The sequence below is a fragment of the Malaya genurostris genome, chromosome 2, assembly GCF_030247185.1.
Source record: "Malaya genurostris strain Urasoe2022 chromosome 2, Malgen_1.1, whole genome shotgun sequence".
In the NCBI taxonomy this organism is placed as follows: domain Eukaryota; kingdom Metazoa; phylum Arthropoda; class Insecta; order Diptera; family Culicidae; genus Malaya; species Malaya genurostris.
The window spans coordinates 224,612,859-224,639,158 of NC_080571.1; the positions used below are offsets into that span (position 1 = coordinate 224,612,859).

The following is a 26,300-nucleotide window of genomic DNA, read 5'->3' on the forward strand; positions in this document are numbered from 1 at the left end:
AACTACCCCAGGGTAAATTTTAAGTGCTAAGACTAATTTCTTATTTTTATAAGATGAACTCGATTGATAATGAGAAAAAGTTTATCGCTTCAACCGAAATCGCAGAACGGTAGTAATGGTAGAGAAACGCTATAAAAATAACTACTTGCATACAAAACATGAACACAAGCTTGGCGAAAAGAAGCTTAAATATCGATATCTGTATCGCAATCATGTACAAACATATAATTGCATACATTTGGGCTATTGATGTAATTTCGTCGGCTAAAAAAAAATACAAATCATGACAAATATAGTCTATATTCTGGGTTCGCGTGTTCGTTGTTGGTTCATAATAAAGACAGCAGACTCCTCGTGCATTTGCGGATTCAAGTGTGACGATTAATTGAAAATGTCGATCATTAGAAATTTTGATTGCCTTGTTCCACAGCAATGGCTCGAACAACCCCTTGAGGCTGATCCTTGTAGTTTTTTATCATAATTTAAAAGAAAAATTTGTGGATAGCTTATTTTCGATACACTCCTTAGAGCTGCACATTTGAAGAATTTTAGGAAAAATTCAAAGAATCTTATTCGTTTTGCTAGCTTCGGCGTATAGAAACACGTTCTTGAAATAAAAATTCATTACTTATCATCTTGTAATTCCGGAGCCAGAAATCTTTACCGGATGAAATCAAATGACGTTCTATGGAATCGATAGTTTCCAAGTTTGTAGTTTAACTGGTTTAGCCAGTTGAGTACATATTTTGTCATTTTTATGCACATCACCCTGTGATTTTGAACCAGAAGTACAGAATTTACAGATATAATTCATTCTCCGAGAAAATCCAGTCCATATTTTAAGCACATATACACGCAGATATTTTGCAATCTTGACCAACTGAACCGAATGGTATATGACAATCCCGGCATCGGTTCTAAAGTTGCACAGAATAAAATATGAATTTTACATGTGACACCAATTCTACAAACGATACAATTCATAACTACATAACATTTCAAATGACGCAATATTTCACTCTTACAAAATTTGACAGGCTCTGAATGTAATTTGAACTCGGCTACCATGTGCCGCCTAATGGATTTATATGGCAGATATAGGGTTTCTGTAGTTCAGTCGATTACCTGACGTGCTTTGTGAGCTGATGGTTCTTGGTTCAAGTCGCGCGCTGTTGATATCGATCTTTTGACTTTCATTTTATTCTATATCAAATGTAATGTAATTCTATGTAATTTTCAGATCACTCAATTTTACATGTTCTTGAATATAAATTTGTGTGAAATACGACGCTCCATTTATGTGCATCTTATAAAATGTAAAATCACAAAAAAATGTCGAGCTGTGTGGTTTTTGCAATGACTTCATAGCCTATAGGAGAAAATCAAAAACTACTTAAAATAATAACCGTGTAAAATAAATAGACGTTTCAAACAAGTTTTATTTTCACTGATTAATATCACTTATCCCAACAAGCCTTATGAGTTCAACTGCGAAAATCTTACGTAGCTCGAACTGTTTGCGAAAACTCCATGTTTCATGGAATTGATCATAATGTATTAAAACACGATTCACAATTCAATATTTAACTTAGGTTAAATTTTTTTCCGAAACTTGTTGACCCAAAAATTGTATTCCGGGCGAACGGAAAATCCTTCTCGATTTTTTTTCTCTTTTTTTTTTTGCTCGGAAGGCACGAAAAGCACAATAGCAAATCCACTTACCATGTTTCTCCTTGTCGGTCGTTGTTTGCTGTAATCCGAGTGTGAACTGCGCAATAACGATATTGATAAATATTATATGAAACACTTGATTAAATTTGAATGCTATGCGGTGTTTCATTTTTCCCATCGCGGAGCGCACTTTTCCGATTGTGTACTGCTATTTGCTACTCTTTTCGCCGAGACACTAGCGATTCCGGGAGACGTTTTCTCCCTCGCTTTTCAAACTTAACCAGAACTGGCACTGGATTGGTGAACAATTTTCCACATTCACACTTCTTCGCACCGTTTACTTTTCACTCGATAGCTCTTTTCTTACTGTTCTTTTTATTTTGTGTGTTACTGTTGTTGTTGTTGTTGCTTCGAATGATGGCACTTGTCTCGAGAGCTACTGCCGCCTGTCGTTAGGATCCCGGGATGGCTAAGGAGATGATTGAATGCACCGACGACGACTACATACGAGACCTACTCGTTCAACCGATGCCGGATGGGTTGAGTGGATTGTTGTTCCGAAGCTCAGCTAGTTTCAGAAGGTGTCAGAATTGGAAAAATTTGCACCGTTGCCAGAGTGTATTCAAAGTTCTACGTAGTAAAATGCTATGGTGCTCAATTACGATGATTTTGTTTTATTTTTATTTTTATTGTTTTGTGAATATTGATAAAAAGTGGTTTTCGAAGAGGATTTTCCGTTTCACTTAGCGCAGACAGATAAATTCTCGTTGTCACACACATGTTTGCGCATTGCCTTCAGGTGGAAGTGATTTATGGACTACGACGAAACCATGAGAATGGAATCTGCAATAGAAGAGAAGGAAAGGTGTGTTTTTAGAAATTTTAGCTTCACCAGCTTATATGGGGTATTTGGTTTTATATGGGAAATGCCTTTGTTACTGTTTAATTGCATATGAATCGGTTCCGAATGTTCGGATCATCAATTGTGGTGCCAGACTGTAGGTACGTGCTCCACTCCGGCCACTGAGTGTTGACAATTTCCACGGAACGATGGTATGGCAAAGCTTATAAAAAATGTTTTTTCCCGATACAGGACCCGATTCAGACTGAGTAAAAACACACTCATAGGATTTGTTATTTCTAGACCCGTTGAAATAATTCAAAGCAATGTTTATTTTTCCAACGCGTAGAATGAAAACTACATATTTTTCATTTTGTCAAACAAGGTCCTGTAGAGAATTTTTTTTAAGCATGATACTATTGTCCGACAAATTTATTCCATATAGAACTATATGAAAAATACAGTTTTCTGAAGTAAAAACACTTTATCGAATCAATTACAGATAGGTAATACCGTTTCACCCCTTTTTTCCTTTGGTAGTTATCAGTTGAATTTTAATTTACATTCTACAATCGCTTTACATTCCACAACCAAAATGTAAAGCTAATAAACGAGTTTCGCGTCAACTCGAACAAATGCTGGCAGCACCCTTTCCGCTTTTCATGAAACTTTCTGAACGTGCAGACCTCGTCACATAAAGCCACTTCACATACTTTCTTTTCTAGATGTAAACTATCTTTTGGAAAGGGATAAATTTTGTTCACCATTTTCTTTAAATAATTACAGTCGAACAGCGACAAATCTGTGCTTGCGGTTTTAACAAAATCAGTTAAATTTTCAAATAAAACGTGCTTAATCTACCTAGCAGTTGTATGATACTTTTTTTTTCAATCCTCATGTGTTTTTGCATGAATATTTTATTGAATATCGTATCTTGTAATTTCGGAGCTGCAAGACGAATCGAAGATAGAAATTGTATGAAACCTTAAAATAATTCCTTTCAATCTAAACGTATGACAATCGATTAAGTATTCCATGAGACGTAGAAAAGAGTTCCTCTTTGAAGTTTTTGTCATTATTTATGTTACTTCCAGAAACGGTATTCGAAATCAGCATAACCAAAAATAGTTCGTATGTCGAATTAGTATGACGAATAAATTGAAATTGTTTTGAGCCTAACTTTGAAAAAAAATTCTATGACGGTTTGAGTTTTGAAAAATCATCACCCTGTAACTTGAAAATTGGAGCCGAAATCATTCAATAATTTCAAATTATGGGATCATCAGTTCATTTTAATTTAAATTTCCGTTTAAAAAATTCGTTTTGTCCAAAAGGTTATTTTAGCTTCTCTATTCCCGATACTTTCGGGCACAGAATTTGCAAATCGGTGTAGCCAAAGTCAGTTAAATACGCCAAATCGATTGTTAACCATTTCATTAGATCCGAAATTTTTGAAATCAGTGTAGCCATCTTAGAGAAATCCTAGTGCGTCCCACACACAATTCTGGGCTACCTTCCTAAATTGAAAATCGAATATCGGTAAGACTGAAATAAGTTTATTTGGTCATCGACTCTCAAAATCTATGAACCCAATAAATTCAATAAATTTATGTGAAATTTTTTCACTAATCAACCTGTATCTCCTGAACCGGAAGTCGGATCGGATTAAACAAAACAAGCAGTTTTTATGAGACCTTAAGACCTTTTATTTCAATCAGTTCAGCCATCTACTAGCAAAATTAGTGACATTATTTCAATTTCATTACATATATCATACTGTAGTTCCGGAACCAGAAGTCGGATCCAAATGAAATTCAGAAAACTTTTCTATATAAGCATAGGACTGTTCATATGAGTCTAAGTATGTAGAAATCAGTTAAGTAATCTTCGAGAAAAATTAATGAAATTATTTTTCACAAATAAATTTGCTTATCTCGACAAACTTGGTATAAGGGTGTAGGAAGTTGTGTTCTTCCAGCAATTATTGCTGCAAGCTGATAAATCAATATAAATAAAAAATTGTTTTGAATTTGAAAATACTACCATCTTTCTAATACATATGTCACGATCGAGTGATTATGTTGCCAAAAAAGAACCGTGCTAAAATCGAAACGTGATGCAAAAGATGTTGTGCGTAGTCTTTTAGGTGTTAAGAAACAATTGCACAAAACAGTTTTGAAAATCGTGTTTCATTTTGCTCCGAAACATCACTTTATCATCAAGCGCGTAAAACTCCTACGGCTGGAATAAGACGAAAAGTCGCTTAAACAAAATTGTCGATATCTCCGTTTCAAATGGACTAATTTTAACAATCTATGACTTGTTGGATAGCTATTATTGTGCGGAATCTATGTCTAAAAACATATTCAGTTTTCAAGGTCCATCGTGAAAGATATAGTACAAAAACTGAAAGTTTTGATATAAAACTCAATAAAGACTGTCCCAGAAGAAATGGACGCATTTTGATTTCGCTGTAAATAATTCACAAGTGTTAGATGTTCAAATTTTATTCGATATACTGATAATATTAGACTACAACAACAGAATATTATTCTCAACATTTGCTGCTTAGCCATTGTAGACTAGCTGGCGCACCTTCTTGCGAACGTTCCTCATTAAATTCCGTAAAGACGTAATTTAAAGACTTCTTGGCGACAAATTTTGACACTTTTTTCCAATCTTTTCCGAACTGTTGAATGGATTCGGCCGCCGAGACATGTTTCCTAAGATGTGCCTTCGTTAATGCCCTAAAATTCCTCAATTGGTCGAAGTTGTGGTCATTTTGGTGGATTCATGTCTTTTGGGACGAAAGTGACATTTTAGGTAGTATACCATTCTACCGTTGATTTCGAGTAGTGGTAAGAAGCCAGAAGACAACAGGATCCTTGTGGCTTCGAATCATGGGGTCGTTCCTTGATGTATATTTCGCTGTTCATTGAAGCAGTGGTGATGAAGTGTTTCAAAACCTTACTTTCTTACCAAATTTTTCGACTTCTATCGATGTCTCGGAGTGGTTTAACACTTGCCTTCTCGCACCGTATAATATTGTAGTCCTGGCAAGGATCGAGTTTCACGTAGGTTTCGTCGTCCATGATTATGGAGTTCAAATTTCCAGCAAGAATCGTATTGTACAGCTTTCGAACCCTCGGACTGATCGATGCTTCTTGTTTTGGACTACGTTTAGGTTGTTTCTGCTTCTTATAGGTTCGGAGATTCAAACGTTCTTTAGCACGAAGAACATTTGACTTCGAAGTGCCCACTTTTTTGGCCACATCCCGAACCGAAACCTCCTTCTTTTACTCGAACGCCTTCAGTATACGTCTATCCAACTTAACAACTCAAAGGTGTTATCCTCACCGAACTTCCTGAATGCATTTCGCACGGCCTTTTCACTTACTCCTTCCATTTTTGCTATCTTTCTCAGTGACAGTGCGCGTTCTGTGCACCATTTGTACACAATTTTTCGACGTTGTTCTGCTGAAAGTCCACGCATTTCGAAACAAACTAATGAAAATGAAGAAAACAACCGCACAAATTTTTAGAGAAGAGTGTAAACAACAGGACGCAGCCATAAAAATTGACAGATTCTTAACCATTGCGAAATGGCAGCGGTTTTTGGTTGCGTCCATACTTTTTGGGACAGTCTTTATAACACAAAAAGTAAACATCCGATCTCAACCAGGACCTTCAATTTGCGACTAGTTTAAACAAAATTGATCCAGTCATCTCTGAGATCTCGTTCTCTATGTTGACAACACACATACAGACACACACATCCACACGAACATTTGCTCAGTTCGCCGATCTGAATCGATTGGTATATGAAACTCGGCCCTCCGGGCCTCCGAAAATTTTTCTAAAGTTTGAGCAAATTCTACACCTATTTTTATATCAATAAAAAGGTGAAAATACTCAATTTTTTTCAAATCGAGCCCTACACTGGAATAATCGATTCGAAATATCTTAAATCGATTCGCATAATGCACAATTTTTTATTTTGATAAAATTCAATCCCAAATTAGGTGATTCTATTTTCTAACAACCGTTCGAACTAAGCATAATAAGCACTTTTAGGAAAAAAAGGTTTTTATGAAAAAAAATTGTCTAGTCCAAACTGCACTTTGTTACTGTGAAAACCAACTTTTGCACCGAGACCCGCAGGGTCGACTATGATGTACCATTCGACTCAGTTCGTCAAGCATGCAAAATGTCTGTATATGCATATGTGTGTGTATGTAAGCATGTACCATTGTTTTGCACTCACTTTTCTCGGAGATGACTAAACCGATTTTTATGAATTTAAATTCAAATGAATGTCTGTAGCCCCATATAAAATTCTTGAATTTAATTCGAATCCCGCTTCGGGTTCCAAAATTACAGGGTGATTAGTGTAAAAATTCCTATTTCAAATTACTTCATCCATTTGACAGGCCAATTCCGTAATGTAAAACATTACATTCACAGAAGCATGTTGGATTGTTTTGTATACGTAAGGGAGACCAGGGCTAGTTGGCCGAGTTTCGCTTTCGGAATTTGTGTACTCTTTCTGGTTAGACTTTTTGATAAACGGTTTGCTTCATCATGAAGATACACCTTACACGCACATGTGTGATTTTTTTCGTTCCTGAATAAATATCAGGAAATTAGTTATTAACAATCAAAAGCTGAGAAAAAAAACTCGGCCAACCAACCCCAGAGCCGGGGTAGGTTGGCCGAGTTTGAAAAAATATGTGAATCACATAAAATGTATCAATAAACGTTTTAATTAGTTGAAAAAAATTAGTATGCATCATTTTTTATTATGTTGGTTCGTGAAAAAACTCCCCTTCTTGGTTTTTTGAATCCATTTAACTATTTTGGACTTTGTTTCAGCAGCATTAGTGAACTTTTTCAGCTTTACCTCAACAGAGTTCGCTCTTACGCATGGTTTCATTTTTTACTCCTCCAATACTATTTTAATTGGAGGATTGGTAAAATTTTGGATTCGCGATTTACGACCTTGACGCATATTGCTCTAAGCTAAAATTACAACTCGGTCAGCCTGCCCCAATGAATGATTTCGAAAACAATCACGATTAACAAAAATAAAAGTAAGGTTATACTGGAAACCGATATGCCATTTTGCAAAGTGTTGAATACCATTACCAATGGTACCATGTTTTTGGAAATCGAATATAAATTGATTCGCGTTACACGTATTACTTTACCAAAAAAAAAAGAAATTTACTCCCCAGTACCGAAAAAAGAAAACACGTGCTTCTGCACAAACGACAGCTCAAAAACACCTAAAATTACGTCGGTACATGAGTGACCTAATGCTCCACCAAAATCATTATGTATGTCGCCACTGCGCATAATAGCCTTTTCAGAAAAACCACTCGGCCTACCTGCCCCTTCGGCCAACCATCCCCGGTCTCCCCGATAAGTAAAATTTTCTTTCATTAAACAAAAACTTTTTTTGCGCGATCATAGCGTAAATTAAAGTAAAAATACCGTTATTTCAAATAAAACGCGTAAAAAGAGGCGCGTAAATTAAATTCGCGTAAATTAAGTACGCGTAAATTAAGGTTTTTGTGTATAAGTACTCTGAACTCTCTGCTTGAATTACATTTGTTCGAAGCATACATCTAATTTCGAAATTTTTTGTTGTTCCTGTTCACATCGTCACTTATAAAACACACTCTTGAAATTTTAGTTAAAGGTAAAACTCTATCTCTTTCCTTAAACGCATAGAACTTTTCACTTCAATCCCATCCAAAATATGAGACTATTTAATTAAACTGCTAATTATTTTCATGGCGAATTCGAACATTCTTTTCAAATGGCATGTACTCACGCATCCAAGAAATTAAAGGCATTAAAGACCTAGGACTAGAGCCATACAAAATCATCAGTAATCTGAATAAAATGTTCAAAACGACGAATGCAACAATGAGAGACTCTCTTTGTTCACTTTCTGTTTCGATTATTACGGCACTCTTTAAGACTGCCCCAAAAAGTATGGACGCACTTTGATTTCGCTGTAAATAATTCACATGTGCTAGATATTCAAATTTTATTCGATATACTGATAATATTAGACTACAACAACAGAACATTATCCTCAACACTTGCTACTTAGCCATTGTAGACTAGCTGACGCACCTTCTTGCGAACATTCCTAATTAAAATCCGTACAGACTTCTTGGCGACAAGTTTTGACCCTTTTTCCCAATCTTTTCCGAACTGTTGAATGGTTTCGTCTGCCGAGACATGTTTCCTAAGATGTGCCTTCGTTAATGCCCTAAAATTCCTCAATTGGTTGAAGTTGTGGGCAATTTGGTGGATTCATGTCTTTTGGGACGAAAGTGACATTTTTGGTAGTATACAATTCTACCGTTGATTTCGAGTAGTGGCAAGAAGCAAGATCTGGCCAGAAGACAACAGGATCCTTGTGGCTTCGAATCATGGGTAGAAGTCGTTTTTGTAAACATTCCTTGATGTACATTTCGCTGTTCATTGAAGCAGTGGTGATGAAGGGTTTCGAAATTTTACCGCAGCTACAAATAGCTTGCCAGTCCATAGCTTTCTTACCAATATTTTCGACTTCAATCGATGTCTCGGACTGGTTTAACACTTGCCCTTCTTGTACCGTATAATATTATGATCCCGGCAAGGATTTGTAATTTTGTTTTCTTGTTTCGGACTACGTTTTGGTTGTTTCTGCTTCTTATAGGGTCGAAGATTCAAACGTTCTTTAGCACAAAGAACATTTGACTTCGAAATGCCCACTGTTTTGGTCACATCCCGAACTGAAACTTCCTTCTGTTTCTCGAACGCCTTCAGTATACGTTTATCCAACTGAGGGTTAGCAGGAGCTTCTTTTCGACCCGTTTTCGGTTTATCCACAGAGGTATTATCCTCACCGAACTTCCTGAATGCATTTCACACGGCTTTTTCACTTACTCCTTCCATTTTTGCTATCTTTCTCAGTGACAGTCCGCGTTCTGTGCACCATTTGTACACAATTTTTCGACGTTGTTCTGCTGAAAGTCCACGCATTTCGAAACAAACTAATAAAAACGAATAAACAACTGCACAAGTGGTTAAAGAAGAGTGTAAACAACAGGACGCAGCCATAAAAACTGACAGACTCTGAACCATTGCGCAATGGCAGCGGTTTTTGGTTGCGTCCATATTTTCTGAAACAGTCTTTAGCAATCCTTCTCTCCAATTATTTACCGATGATAATAACTAAAGCTATAATATTTAAATCTGCACTGAAGAAATTACCGAGAAAAGTAGGAATATTTCGCAATAATCGAAAGAGAAATTAAACAAAGAGAGTCTCTCATTGTTACATTCGTCATTTTGAACATTTTATACTGAGTAAGATGTTTATTTTTCTTTGGGCCCCTCCCGGAACCAAATCCTGGGTACGGGTCTGGTTCCTGTGTACTAGAAAAACAAAGATAAATAATGCTACTGTTTTTTAATTCCAGATGTTCCTGTCGCAACAGATTGGAAAGTGGAAAGTCGGCTACTTGCTTCCGCAATAATGTCTTCATACTCGTTACGGGACTTTGTAGAATGCGATAAAAGACTGTATACAAGCGGATATCGGAACAATACCTGGAATGCACCGGATGCAACTGTAACTAATGAATTAGGTTTCAGAAGTAAGTTTCCATCTTTTATCTTTTTTCAGTGTGTGAGCTTTATCGAGACGCAAGTGATTGGATTGTTGGAAAGTATGGTTCATCGGAAACTGAAACTTTACCCTATCTTGCTGACAATTTGAAATCAATGCGAAACAAATTGTTCATTTCTTGAGACCGAAAACAATTCGACCCAATTTTTTTGTCATTCCATTGATTCCGGTGCTTCAATCAAAAACAAACCGATGCTAAAAAATGCTACTTCAAAAATCAATTTGCAATTTCAACTGGTGTTTCATCAATCATCTGAATCTCACGAGTAGTCAACAAAACTAAACTAACACGAGAACTTAACGACATGACTGTTGATAGTAAGTCTAAGCCGTTCCACACAACTAATTAAGTGAGAGTTGAAAAACTGCTGAACTTCCAAGATCAGCTCGTCATTCCTAGACCATACGCGCATAGTAAGCAGCACAGAACTTTTAGACAGAATAAAAACAACCTAGCAATTTCCCTCTTCCAGCGGAGGATACGCTGTAGTTCCAACTAGCAAAGGCAACGGAATGCTCCGAAGTTCCACCGGTTGTTGACAACCAATGGTAATATTTTATCCATAATAGTATATTAGCCTCATAATAAACTGCCGAACTGCCGTCTCTGGAGCGAATAGAAGAAAACATGCTTTGCTGAAGGTGAATCTTCCTGGCTGACCAGTCCTCTCCCGGTCTAGGCAGCAGTGGTTGAAAACGGGGTTCGCCTGCCAGAAGAGAAATGCGAAAATATGCTGCCTCATTTCCTGTGCCAAAGTTCGCATTCGGTCCGCACAAAAAAGCATTCTTGGGAGATAGTTTACTCCAGTTCTAGCTCCACAAGTTGAGCACATTCTCTTGGTCTGCTGGTCCGGTGGCCGGTGAGTTTGGCGGAACATTGCGTGCATGTCCTAGTTCCTGGTTGATGAATCGTTGCCCAAGCTGGCAACGATGTCGAGTGGTCCGGTGGTAGGATGAGTTGTTAGTCATATAAACTCAGTAAGCACTCCAGTTGGCAGAGCTATTTTAGCCCGTTTCAGATGCGATTTATTTAGTTTCTGCTGCTGCTGCCCGGAGGAATGCCGACGAAGTTGAACCGTTCTGCTCGAATCGGGTTTTGCTTTGTGTTCGCTTCTGGTGCTCAAGCTGAGATGAGGAAATTTTGTCATCCACGTGGGTAGGAATTAGGGTGCAGAATTATGAAACCTGCGAGGAATCTCGTATCTCTCGGCGAAAGAAAAATTGAATCACTTTCCCGTGCGACCATGGCTTGTAACGGGTGGTCCCAAAACGAGTTCTGCGAGTTTTCCAGCAGTTATGGATGATGAGTGGGAGTAAAGTGTTTAGATTGTGACAGTTATTACGCCCAACAGGGAAGATTTATTACGACAATTTTATTTTCCCTCGCTGGTTATCCTGCCCGAAACGAGGGTGGAGACTCATTATCATTCATTTCGATTTTCATTCGGTCGTGGCAACGGGATTGATGATACTGTCAAGTGGGGCCAAGCGAATCGGATGATTAGCTATCTGTTTAATCCGAAGGGAACCCAAAAATTGATCAGCTCATAAACGAGACTGACAGTGTCCTGGCAGTGTCGGTCAGTAAACTCAGTGCAGAGAAACGGAACCGCTTTAACCGGGGATCATCATTTCACTTTTGGGATCAGTTGGCTTTCACATTTTACTGTGCTCATGAACAACCGGAAAGGCGCACGCTTTCCACAGTCCATCGAGTATGTACTGCACTGTGCTCGCCGGGGGTGGCCTTCGCCTTCTGCCGGTCCGGTTGGTGTTGTTGTGCTTTTCCGGCGGCCATAAAATGTGCTTGTTTACGGCGCGGATGTTGGGTTGAGCGGTTTGCTCTGATGTCCGCTGCTGGAGTAAGCAGTTCCTTCGAACAAGCTTTGATTAAATTTCCATTGCAATTTCAAAGCCGGTGTAGGCTTCTGATTTTGCACTCCACGGTAGGAGGCATGGGATTCTCACAAATCCACAAGAAATAACAGCAACACTTGATGATGCCCATCAAGCGGCACAATTTCACGGTTCTCTGCGATGAGCCATTATTTTATTCGCAAGCGTTTTTGGGTTCAGCCGGATTGGGCCATTCGATGGTTTGAGAATTTATAGCAGCTATTAGTTAGACTGTACAACGTGGGCCAGTAACTTTGTTAAACTAATCAATGAAGCCAACTTAGGGCAGTACTGGAAGGAAATTATTCGAAATATTTCTGATGAACTCGAAAATTCTCGCTATCGAGCGAGTCACGAATTCAACCTTAGAAAACCAAAACGATGATACAGTAGAATAATTATTTAACATTTAGAGTTACATTAAATCAAAACTTACACAAGATCATCAATATGTTCCGTTCTACAATTTTGAGTTATCTCTGGTAATTTCATACAACTGAAAATTTCATCATAATTTACTGATCATATTATCGACAGTATGTAAAATAAATTATGTTGTTGGGTTAAGTACAACAAGAGATATTCACGATTAAGTTCTACCCATTCTTGTACAAGGTGAATTTTGAAATGGCGCCCTATAATAAAGTAAGTCGTATTTACGATAAAAAAGCCAAACTATTCGAGGTTGTTTTGCAATTGGCATATGTGATACGTAGAGCTTGTTCCGCTTAGTGTAACGATGGTTCTATTCGACTATTAATTTGTTTTGGGTTTCAAAACCTTCTGACGTTCATCGAGTGTTGTGTATCTGTCCATCTGTGGAAAATTTATTCTCTAATGGCGTTAAACTGCCTGCTGATAGTTCCAATTCCTAAGCTATTGGACGCAATCTTTGTGAATATAAAGTCGTATTTTCTATACACAAGTTATATCCCTCTGATTGATCTAGTTTTTCAGTTGTATTCATGATATCGTAGTATTTATTGAAAAATATGTTTACTTTTGCCATGAATCAGGGGATCGGGAGTGACCATCAGGGTATCCAATTGACCCGTATTGGATCGTGGAAGTGGAAATGCTAAATACCTACTTTTGAGAGACTACCATGCAGAATAGGCTGACTGATGGTACGACCCCCTTCGATTTGCATAAAACTTTGCATGTTCGTTATAGCAAACGAAGTATTTTTCACTGGTCCAAAAAATTTTTTTCGCTCAAGACTGATTCGTGAAAAGGGCGTATGTGTTTTAGGCCACATTTATTCCAAACAATTACAACTAGAAAACTATAGCGTCTACAAAAACCTGTTTTAATCCACCTAGTGGTGTAATGATGCCTTTCTCATGTATAATATTGTGATATTCTATTCAAAAATTATTTCTTCGATTTTTGAAAGAAACCAATAGATTGTTTGTTCATAACATATAGAATAAAACAGTGCTTTGATTGCGTAGGTCATCCTTAAGAAAACGAAGTGGGTTCACTATTATATGCACTTCCGGCACCGGAACCCGAGAACCGGTATAATCAAAGTCGGTACGCACGCTAAATTACGATTTAAATGTTTGTCGCATCCGAAAATATGCAGTAATTTTTAGTACGACCATAAGACCTTTCAATTGACCCTAAGATTGGGAATAACGGTATAGAGTCCAGTTTATAACATTTTTTACTGTTTTTGTTCCGCCAGTTTAAGTGACGGTGTACAATATTGAACACACTTTACCCTATAACTTCGGAACCGGAAGTCTGATTCGGATGAAATTCAGGAATTCCGTATGGGACCACGAGACTTTTCATTTGAATGTAAGTTTGTGGAAATCGGTCAAACCATCGCTGAGAAAACCTAGTGAGATTATTTGACACATACACACAGAGACATTGCTCAGCTCGATGAACTGAGTCGAATGGTATATGACACTAGTCGGTTTTTCAAGTGATTGTATAACCTTTCTATATGAGAAAGGCAAAAATATGTCTAAGAAGAAATCGTATGTAATCAGTTGAACTTTCCAAAATAAATACATCTTCGGATTTTTTCGCGAAATCGAAAATGAAATTTGTTTTTCAAAATTCTCAGTTATTTTACCGCACGATTTTTCCATTTTTTTCACATTAAACGTAAATTTACAAGGAAACTAGTGAATGTTTTAGAAAATCGGAGAGATGATAAATAGGAAGGTTTCCCGAGGAAAAACTTATTAAGAATTTCCGAAATATTATTCTTCAAGCTACGTTCAATCAAAAAGCTCATGGTAAGCTACTTCCTAAATGCCGTCATTTTCGAGATATATGAGGAACTAAATCGAGAAAATGGATATTAGATATGAGATTACCCCCGTCTGTTTAAGTCTGGGTTCGTCATCGCCAATTTTTTTATTTTTGTTATCTTCATGACATTTCGAATAACCTATTCTTTGACATCAAGACGATGCGAGCAGCTGTTTTCGAGATATTTTGCAAACAAAATCGAAGAAAAATCGCTGGTTCAACAAGAGAGTAACCGCCATATTGAAAAAATGGCTCATTTTCATTTTTTTCTGTATATTACAGCAGAAATTGTCCGAAATACTACAATTTAAAAAAGTTCAGAAAATAGTTTTGAAGATTTCTGTTTCATAGTACTACTACAATGATACACTACATTTGAATTCAAGTTAGTGAAAATCTATTCGATCATATGTGAGAAAATGAAGTGAGCTCCATTTGATTATTATTACCGGTACTTCCGGAACCGAAAGCTGGATATCGGCATAGTGACATTCGGTTAATTCAACCATACACTAACATGAACTGCAAATTTTTTTACAGTTCTCTATGACGATTTGAATTTTGGAAAAAAAATGTACCGGAAGTCGGACTTGGCTAAAATTCAGCAAATCATTTATGGGACTATCAATGGTTTGTTTGGTTACAGAGTCTTATGGTCTGCAAGCTAGAAAAAATCACTAACCAATATATCGAGGTAGCTCATGAAAAAAGTATTCCAGAAATTGACGTTTTAATACTGAGCACTCTATCTCTGGAACCAGGGGTTTGATCCGAATGAAAATTGGGATATTCTTATGGCATCTTAAGAACTTCTATCTCCGAGAAAAGTGAGTGACATTACTTTCACATTTTTTATGCATATCGCCCTCTAATTCCGGATCCGAAAGTAGGATCCAAATGAAATTCCGGAACTTTGTATGGAACCATAAAAACTTTCATTTGAATATAAGTTTGAGAAAATCGGTTCAGCCATCTCTGAGAAAATTGAGTGATATTATTTTCACATTTTTAATGCAATATTTTCACATTTTTTTAAAGCATATCACCCTGTAATTCCGGAACCGAAAATCGGATCCAAATTAAGTTCAAAAACTTTGTATTAGACCGTGAGACTTTTCATTTGAATCTAATTTTGCCATTCGGTTATGCCATCTCCGAGAAAAGTTTGTGACAATATATGTCACACACACAGACATTTGCTCAGCTCGTCGAGCTGAGTCGAATGGTATATGACAATCAGCCCTCCGGGCCTCGGTTCAAAAGTCGGTTTTTGCAGTGATTGTATAGCCTTTCTATATGAGAAGGACAAAAACACCTACTTTTAGGTATAAAAGTTTACCTATGATATAAAAGATTACCTACACCCAACTATAACAGCACATATTTGAAATACAAAGCGTCAGTGTGAAAACTAGCATCAACAAACTACAGTATTCAGTGAGTGTGATTTAATGGTGGATAAATATAATTTTTGTAGACCTTTTCATGATAATGGAAAACCTTGTTCGTCTAAGCGTCGTAAGGTAACGGAAAGTATGATTGAACACTGTGCTTTCAAGCAGTGCGCAATTACTGTAAATACTACAATGCATATTCATATAGACCTGGGTCTGTTGAAAGTGCACAGCAACTAGTTCCCAGCGGAAACGAGATACTAGAATATAAGACAGTTTCACCAGAAACAACTCCATCTCTTGCCAAGCAAGAGAAGGGAAACAATTTAGTAGAGATACCACTAGCTACATCGGGATATGATTTAGAAGAAATACCATCAGCAGCTTCACTCGTCTCAGCATCCTCCCAATACAGTGATCTAGCGGATGATTTGAGGAATCAAAATTTTGATGTATTTAATAAATGTATTTCTGGAATTAATGTATCACCTATCGCAATTAGAAACCTTAGATCTGACAACTATAGTCAAGTAAAGAATTCCAAAATAGTTGAAGGCATCAGGAAACAACTATTCGACCATTCATCACAAAATGAATCTGAAGAATTTCAGACAGTGAGAACTAAGGCAGCAGCATTCATTTACCCACCAATTCTTGAGGAAAGCTCGTTAGAGGAACTTGAGCAGAAGATTGAAAATGAGTTCTCTTTGGAACAATACATAACTACTGATAGATGCAATCTAGAAATCTTACCAAACCAGTTGATGATTTTATAGCATATTTAACAGAAAAAAACCTGTTTTAATCCACCTAGTGGTGTAATGATGCCTTTCTCATGTACATATAATATTGTGGTATTCTATTCAAAAATTTTCTCTTCGATTTTTGAAAGAAACCAAGTGATTGTTTATGCATAACATACAGAATCAAACAGTGATTTGATTGCGTAAGCCATCCTTAAGAGAACGAAATGGGTTCACTATTATATGCACTTCCGGCACCGGAACCCGAGAACCGGTATAATCGAAGGCGGTTCGTACGGCCACCAAATAACATGACACACAAACTCTTCTAGTACGCACTCTATAACTCCGGATTCGGGAGTCGGATCCGGATGAAATTCAGGAATTCCGTATGGGACCGGAAAACCTTTCATTTGAATCTAAGTTTGTGGAAATCGGTCAAACCATCGCGGAGAAAAGTGAGTGAGATCCATTTTGGTATATATGACCACTATTTCCGGTACTTCCGGAACCGGATACCGGGAACCAGGATAGCCGGAATCGGTTTGTTTAGTTGCCTACTGATAATGACTATCGATTTGTGTAGTTTTGAGACCAGTTTAGAAAAATTTTCACGTTTTTTGCTTCGCCGGTTTAAGTGACGGTGTACAATATTGAACACACTTTACCCTATAATTCCGGAACCGGAAGTCGGATCTGGATGAAATTCAGGAATTCCGTATGGGACCGGGAAACCTTTCATTTGAATTTAAGTTTGTGGAAATCGGTCAAACCATCGCTGAGAAAAGTGAGTGAGATCCATTTTGGTATATATGACCATTATCTCCGGTACTTCCGGAACCGGATACCGGGAACCAGGATAGCCGGAATCGATTTGTTTAGTTGCCTACTGATAATGACTATCGATTTGTGTAGTTTTGAGACCAGTTTAGAAAAATTTTCACGTTTTTTGCTTCGCCGGTTTAAGTGACGGTGTACAATATTGAACACACTTTACCCTATAATTCCGGAACCGGAAGTCGGATCTGAATGAAATTCAGGAATTCCGTATGGGACCGGGAAACCTTTCATTTGAATTTAAGTTTGTGGAAATCGGTCAAACCATCGCTGAGAAAAGTGAGTGAGATCCATTTTGGTATATATGACCATCATCTCCGGTACTTCCGGAACCGGATACCGGGAACCAGGATAGCCGGAATCGATTTGTTTAGTTGCCTACTGATAATGACTATCGATTTGTGTAGTTTTGAGACCAGTTTAGAAAAATTTTCACGTTTTTTGCTTCGCCGGTTTAAGTGACGGTGTACAATATTTAACACACTTCACCCTATAATTCCGGAACCGGAAGTCGGATCCGGAAGAAATTCAGGAATTCCGTATGGGACCACGAGACCTTTCATTTGAATCCTAGTTTGTCAAAATCGGTTCAGCCATCTCCGAGAAAACCTAGTGAGATTATTTGACACATACACACACACACAAACACACACACATACATACACACACACACAGACATTGCTCAGCTCGATGAACTGAGTCGAATGGTATATGACATTTGGCCCTCCCGGCCAATTTTCACTAGTCGGTTTTTCAAGTGATTGCATAGCCTTTCTATATGAGAAAGGCAAAAAACTTGTAACTGAAGGAGAAATAGTAGTAATTTGTAATTTTTCCGAGAGTTATTCACTCGTTCTTCTCGATGCTGTTGAAAGTCATCATTGGAACAATAATCAAGCAACAATTCATCCATTTGAAATATATTATAAAGAATCAGACTCGATTAAAAATTTGAGTTTCGTTATAATTTCAGAAGTCTTGAAGCATAACACAATTACTGTGCAAGTTTTCAGTTTCAAATTAATAGACTTTCTAAAACAACGAATGAATAAAAAAAATCCAATTTTTGTATCGGACGGTGCAGCTTCTCAAAATAAAGAGAGAAAAAAATTGCAAGCATCTGTAAATTTAAAACAAAATACAACATTGATTCGGAGTAGCATTTCTTCGCAACCTCGCACGGTAAGGGATCACGGGATGCAATCGATGGAACATTGAAACGAATGGCAACAAGAGCAAGAGAACATGAACATCCAATAACAAATGCGAAAGCTTTATACGATTGGGATTCTAAAAGGAATCAAGATAATTTCACAGCCATCTCGTTTTGTTATATGTCACAAGAGAAACATGACGATTGTGCTGTAGGATGGAAAGATATTTATCAACAAAAAAAATGATTCAAGGTACACAAAATGTGAAATAATTTTCAACAGACACAGAAATGAGCTATCATATTACATATATACAAATCTGCAAAAAAAAAAGCTTAATAGTTAGTTAAAGTTAAAGTCTATTATTATTAAGATATTCTAAACATGAAAACAAACTGTAACGAGTATTGGTGCCGATGGGAAATAAAAAAGTGGGTTTGCAAAACGACAGTTGTCTTATTATTTTTCGCAAATTATATCTTTAATATTGTACTTTGCAACTTGAATACAGTTCACCTTGGTATTGCTTATGGAAAACCGCACCTAATTTATACAAAATGTGAATAATTTCAAAATATCTCGAAAACAGCTGTTCACAACTCACATACGCCCTTTTCAAAAATTAGTCTTGAGTGAAAAAAATTCTAGACAAGTGGAAAATTTTTCATTTGCTATACCGAACACATGCATATCAAAGAGGGTCGTGCCAGAATTTTGCCATTTCTGGACGATTTGGCGTGGAATTTCTCTATTAGCAATCCGCGAAAAAAGAACGAACTCTTCTTCCTACCTTTCATTGCGACTGATTCATATGCCTTGAAAAAACTTCTTTACTACTTTTCAACGTGTCTAGCTGTTCAGACGGAATTAATCGATCAACTCGTAATGTGAGACCAGAACGTTGCAAGAAAACAATTGTTTTGCTACAGTAGTACCAAATCATACATAATACATGAGCTATTTGACGCATATTAGATGTTTGAGCATCAAACTCGAACACTCAGATGAATGCATCTTTAGAAATAAAATCCGATATCACTGTTTTTGCAACACAATATTTTACTTCTATTGCTTGCCGAGTAAAGATAATTTTGACTTATTTTGTTTCTTTGATCGCCTAACTAACCCCTGCTTGCTTGCCAATCTTTTAATTTATCGCTTATATTAACTGTTGTTAATATATGCGATAAATTAGAGCAAAGCTCTCATAATTGCACTTTCAAATCGTAACATTCACAGATTTATTCTTGAAGCGTATATTCCTCCAAAACCGAACTATGAACGGACCATTATGTGATAGATCGAACAATTATCATTCTTATCAATAGGTTATTACCTCTACCATTGCAATGAAAGCGAATCTCAATTGTAATACACGAATGTAAATTGTAAAACATAAAAACAAATTAACAGATCCAGCTAACTTTTCAATCTACAATGATGAATGATGAATTTCAACCTATGAAACTGCAATGCCGTACAAAAATAAGGACCTCATTGAAAGCCGCTCGGAATGTAACTCCCTGATTCCGACCGTTTTCCCGTGTTGCACATCATCATTCGCCTCGCCTGCATATATTTTAACCCTTTCATCTGGCAGATTCAATTGGATCATTACGGCCGCGGCAGTCGATAAAAATGTCCTGCCCTCGACGATTTCTGTTCCGGCGCTCCAAGTCCAATCAAATCAGCCGCCACCAGACTCTCTCTCACAGGACACAATAAAATGCAGTAACAATGACGCCGACGGAACAATATGCAACTCGGGTTGCCCCCGCTCGGCCGGGGTGAGCCGCGATGAGATGACATTTCCATAAAAGCATACCAGCGTAATGAAAAATTAATTGGCTTGGGCACCGGGGGCAACCATTTCCGGATTTTGAACCGGTTGGGGAATTACAGGAAACATCCCTGTCGCTTTTCAATGCGGATGGGTGGACGGAATTCGGGTACCACTCGGAGCGAGATAATTCGCGAAAAATCATTTGAAGCAATGCAGTAATTAAGTCTTCATTAAGCGTATGCATGAACAAAACCGGAACAAATTTGGAAGAAACCGGAAGTAACAACATGGGGTCTGATCGATAGCATATAACGTTGTTTCCAAGGTTCAGTAAGTAGAATTGTTTATTGTTCCGTGTACTAGAAAATTTATATACACAGTTCGAAAGAAACCTGTCAAATCTCATTGAATCAGACATCTATCATATACAGCAAAATGTTACGTGCGATTTGAAAGTGACATGACTTGAACCGAGACTAATTAGATCAGAAAGACTGTCCGTCTATCGATTGAGCCACGGAAGCACATATATGGTTCTATATCATCAGTGAGTTGAGTTGAGCAATATATAGCTGTTTGCACAAAATTACGTTGTTCAAACGATTCACTACCATTTTGAAACAAAAATTATCCTGATTCAATGAAGCTTTTCGAACGACATCGATCACTAACATCGATTTCTAGTCTCGCAATTCAAAATTGTATTTAATTACACTTATTTCTAACGAACTATCAGTAATACTATATTCAAAATGACATTTCAATAGAAACCACAATCGATTAGTAGAGTCGAATTTAACTAATCAAATGCACAAAAACAGCAAATATTTGAGCTCTTTTATGATCGCATGCTTTGCCGTATATATTTCAAGTCGCTCGTGAAATCCCGTTATTTATGATAAATGTAAGTCCAGAGCTGCAAATTGTTAGTCATTTCAAATGACCTTGACAGACTGACTAAAATCATCGTCAACTGTAATCGGTACGATCAAAGTGTCTGTCAAATGAGATACTCGATAGTTCAATGACCAAGTAGAAGTATACACGCTTAGAACGGCAGGGAGAAGGATTGCGACAGAGGTCTCAATCCAAAACGGGATACTCGCCCCCCGGACCTGAGTGAAAAGACCGAACACGAGTCTGGTGAGAAGGTTAAAAATAAGGAGAATCCTGACAAGGACCGACTCGACATGGAGCGGCCCTGGCTCAAGGTGACCGGGAATAAAAAGAAGAAAGTCCCCATAGAACGCGAGAGAAGGGTTAGGGACAAAAGGGAAGCCTTGCCTGGTTTCGTTGGTGTAGGCTAGATCCATCGTCGGGAATTAGCCGAGTAGTTCGTCACGTAGACCAACCCTGGGTCGTCGAGGCGTCAGCGAACCGGAAGCCAAGTTCCAACCGGAATCACCGGACCGACCTCGACATCCTCCTGGTAGCGAGATGAGTGGCTCAAAGTCGAGAGATAAATAGTCCAAAAATAAAAGAGAACGACGCAGACGTCCATGGCGATGCATAAGGCCGGGAAGGGTGCTTCGAGCACCGATAGCCTTCCACCCCGAAGTAATACCTAACGGTAGTTCCGGGGAAGTAGGGTTGGAGATCCAAGGTGTTTTAGCGGGTAGTTCCAATTATACAGTGCACAGTGGTCAAAAACGGGAAATTAGCGAGACAAAAATATTATCACTATTCAATATTAGTTTTTTGTAGTTAGTGTCTTCACAAAAGTTGTTTGTAATCAAATGGCGCTCCTTTTGATGGAAAAAGTTACTAGGGTAGTCCTTATTTAGATTGAAATCTGAAACCTAACTTTTTTATTTGAACTCAAAAACGATTTCATTGTGCAGTAAAGTTGTAGGAAATTTTATTTTGAGCAACTTTGTCCAAAAAAAAAATTCTCTAACTTTTTATTTGATCGAGTTACATCAATTTTCCCGAGTAAAAGTAGGGCGGCTCCTGAAAAATCACTTTTTTTGTTCTAGCTTTTTTGTGGATACGTTCCATGGAAAAGTTGTTTTCAAAAGAGTTGTTGGACTAATTATTGCGTTCAATTTTGCTGAACCAAGCTTTTTCATATGAGCTACCAGTAGAAAGTTATGATTGTATTTTCATCAAAAACTAGTCAACATTCGAACATCAATATTCATTAGATGTGAGATCGATAAAAAAGTATCCTATGCGGTTCCGGAAAGGTATAAAGTATATAAAGTATATAAGAATAAATTTAAGAGAAAATTGAAAGGGTGTTCTTTTTTTTTAACTTATTTAAATTAGTCCTTCAACAAACTCAAAAACATTGCATAACTCTTGAACACCTTAACGTATTAACATACTTTCATTAGTAAAATAGTAGTATCCAATTAGTTCTACAAGTGTTCCATACATTATCCATTCGAGAAATAAGACATACAAAAACTACACCCGAAAACAGATTGCAGAACAATTTCATTTCACAAAAAAGATAGAACAAAAAAAGTAATTTTTCAGGAGCCACCCTACTTTTACTCATGAAAATTCATGTAACTCGATCAATTGAAAAGCTAGAAAGGTGCTTTTTTGAGAAAAGTTGCTCAAAATAAAATTTCCTATAATTTTATTGTACAATTAAATCGTTTTTGAGTTCAATTAAGAAGGTTAAATTTCAGATTTACATCTAAATCAGGACCACCCTATTAACTTTTTCCATCGAAAGGAGCGCCATTTTATTACAAACAACTTTTGTGAAGACACTAACTATCAGGTGTACAACTTTGCTTCCGCACGATTCGATGTAAAAACCCCTTACGATTTTGTCTTTGAAGCAGTTGCTCACATACAAATAGATGGCGCTCGATGTCCCTCGGTTTCAACTCGTACGGCACTCAGTTTTCTTCTTTCTGAATCATACCCAGGGCCTTGAGACGTTTAGAAATGGCTTGCTGACTCACTCCCAACGATTCGGCAAGCTCTTCTTGGCACGAATCTTCATCAAGCAATGCTTCTAGTTGTTCATCTTTGAAGGTTTTTTCTCTTCCACCACCATGTTTGTCTTCCACATCGAAATCACCATTTTTAAAACGTTGAAACCACTCCCGACACGTTCTTTCACTCAGAGCAGCATCACCGAAAGTTTCTGAGAGCATTCGATGCGCTTCAGCTGCATTTTTTCGAATTGTAACAGAATAGTAAAACTTCCCGCAAATGGCGAGAATTGGGCACATAAACAGACATTTTCGAGCGTGCATAATACGAAATCAAGAACAACTGTCACTGAAACGACGATAACAATTCGTTAGGCATTGTACACACTCACTTTAAAGGTATTATCATCTATGTATTTTGACCAGCGTCAGCCGGTACAGCCACCTATCAGAAAACGGCGGAAGCAAAGTCGTACACCTGATACAAAAAAACTAATATTTAATAGTGAAAATATTTTTGTCACGCTAATTTCCCGTTTTGGACCATAGTGCAGTGGAAGTCGTTTTGGACCATAGTGCAGTGGAAGTAGTTTATTTATCAAGTGATTGCATATATTTTTATACATGAGGAAGTCAAGAAAATAAAGAGTTAAGATACAGGAGCAGAGCTGGAAATTTGTGAAAACGATAAATGAACTAATAGTAAGCTTTCAAACGAGTCTTAGGATTGAGAAATCGGTTCAGCGATCCCCGAGAAAATTGATAGAAAAATGTTTGAAAGTTGCACACACCGACCTCGTCGAGCTTAGTCGAATGGTATATAACTAACGCGTACATGTCCGGTTTTTTCAGTATTGTACGCTATTTTCGACCCAGACACTGCGTACTGATTTTTTGACGTGAGTACCTCTTATTTTAATGTGGGGCTCCTTTTCAAAAATGCTGTAGTTCGAGAAAGGGTAGAACTTAATCGTGAATATCTCTTGTTGTACTTAACCCAACAACATAATTTATTTTCCATGCTATCGAAAATATGATCAGCAATTTATTTTGGTGCAGTTTTAGGTTGTATGAGATAACCACAAATTATTTGAAATTATTTATTTCTAAAATGTTTGATATACATCAGTATCACAAGGGAAAACTAAAGACACGTGTTTACTTTTCTCGTACTCGAACAACGGTTTCGATATGTTAAGCGACTTTACATTTTCCGTTATCTAGCAAGTAGAAATTTTAATCGGTTCGTTCTTTCTGACTTGCGCTAATGACTTAACATGACGTTTAGTCTACTGCACCATAACCACGTCATTTTAATTTTTTTAACTTCACTTCAATCGAATATTACTAGATGCAAATGCAATTTCTGGTCATTGACTGTCAGCATATCCATACTGAAATGATGCTCCCAGAATGCACCGTACAACCGTACCTAGTCACTTGAAGTTTTGCTTTCTCAGTTTCATTTGCCAAGTAGTCTATCTGCTTCATTGTCTTCACTGTTGGTAGTGAGCAAGTTTGAATGAATAGGCATGGACATCAACTCGATAACCAAAACTCTCACGGGCCAGAATTATAAATAGGGGGTGGCGGTTCTCATTGGAGTTTTTGATTGTCGCCAGCAAGTTTGAATCGATAACTTTCGAATGTTTGAAATGTATTGAGATGTGTTTCAAAGTATTAAAAATGAAAAACAATTAATTTGTGTTTACTTTGTAATTGATATTTCTTGAACCAATTGAATTGAACCAATTGAATTGGTAAGAGACAGCTTATTGCAAGGGATCAACTGACGGTGGTGGTTAAACTGAGCTTCGTTTGGAGGAGAAACGAATGAAGAACTGAATGCTACCCGTTCTGAACGTCAGCGAAGGTTTTGGGTTAGAATTTGAAGTTCACTGCAGTAGATTGATAGTCAATGTGTGCCAGATTCGGTTTCAATTGAATTGAATGAAGTTTTACAGCACTGCTCAGTGCTCAGGTCTGGACTTAGTGCAGCATTCAGTTCCAGAATCCAAGTTCCGGAAATTCCGTTCCAGATCCAGAACCAAACAACTTTTGGAAGTGTGAATGATGAATGTCAGTTATTTCATCCAGTGATGTCTCTAACATTATCCACCAGTCAAGGATGGCTTTCATCGTATCAAAGAATGCTCACTCGCAACTCTTCCACGATTAAATCAGTGCCATCAAAGAGAATCGGAAATCATCGCAACAACAAAAAAACCGGCATGGTACATTTAACATAGAACAGACACTAGTGCGAGAGCGAATTTCTCTCGGTGAACCGTCTTAGAATCAACGGCTAGCACGCTGCTGTGGGGATTCTCTCTGAAGCAACAAACGGTCGCTTATTCTCGTTTCGCGATCCGATTCTGTATGGGCAGTGGATAATTGCGATAGAATCATTTTACTATTGCCGCTTATTCTAACTATGTGCTTACAACCTTTGTAGAATTTGTGCCTATGAAAATGTATGTGAATGCTCCACACAAGGGTTTTTAAGTATTGCAACCTAGTATGAGAATCATCAAGTCGAATCATCGATTCGATTTTCTGCGATAATTGTCAACTTGCGATTCTCTCTTGGTAAATTCCACACAGCGGCGATCATTATCAGACTGAAATTTTCTTTAAGGGCCATGAAATACTCAGAGTACGAAGTGGAGAGAAGAAATGTAGAAAAATTCTCTCGAGGTTCATGCATTGAGAGACTCGAATTCTTGTAGCATCTTCTACCGGATTGAAAATGTTGTATACAATATAGATAAAAACCGAGGAGCTTCTGTAAAATTTTCAGCAATCACCAACACTGCCACCAGTCTTTTTCCTCTATAATGTGCTGTATTTCCCCCTTTCAAATGTAGTATAGTTTTCACATAAAAAAATTAAGCCTTTGATTCGTTTGGAAAAGAATACATTGAAAGCATTTATGCCTCGTCTCGTATTTGTCATTGATTTCATAAATAGACAAATACGTGACAACAATCATAGAACTACTGAAATCTCCAACGCAAATCGAACGCAATTGATTATTAATTCGTGTATTATTGTTAGTTTCTACAAACAATAATTTTCATTGGGATATACAAGAAAACCAATCGAGGAAAATAATAGATCAGTTAA

At 37.4% G+C, this 26,300-nt stretch overlaps 1 protein-coding gene across 1 annotated transcript in view; it reads right to left on the reverse strand.

Annotated features, from left to right (window-relative positions):
* LOC131427758 (CD166 antigen-like) overlaps nt 1-26,300 on the reverse strand; it is a 1,130,565-nt gene that overhangs the window by 916,227 nt on the left and 188,038 nt on the right. The window contains exon 2 of the mRNA XM_058591222.1: nt 1,723-2,514. Coding sequence (XP_058447205.1) covers nt 1,723-1,849 — 127 coding nt within the window. The 5' untranslated portion in view covers nt 1,850-2,514. The remainder of the gene's footprint in view (nt 1-1,722; nt 2,515-26,300) is intronic.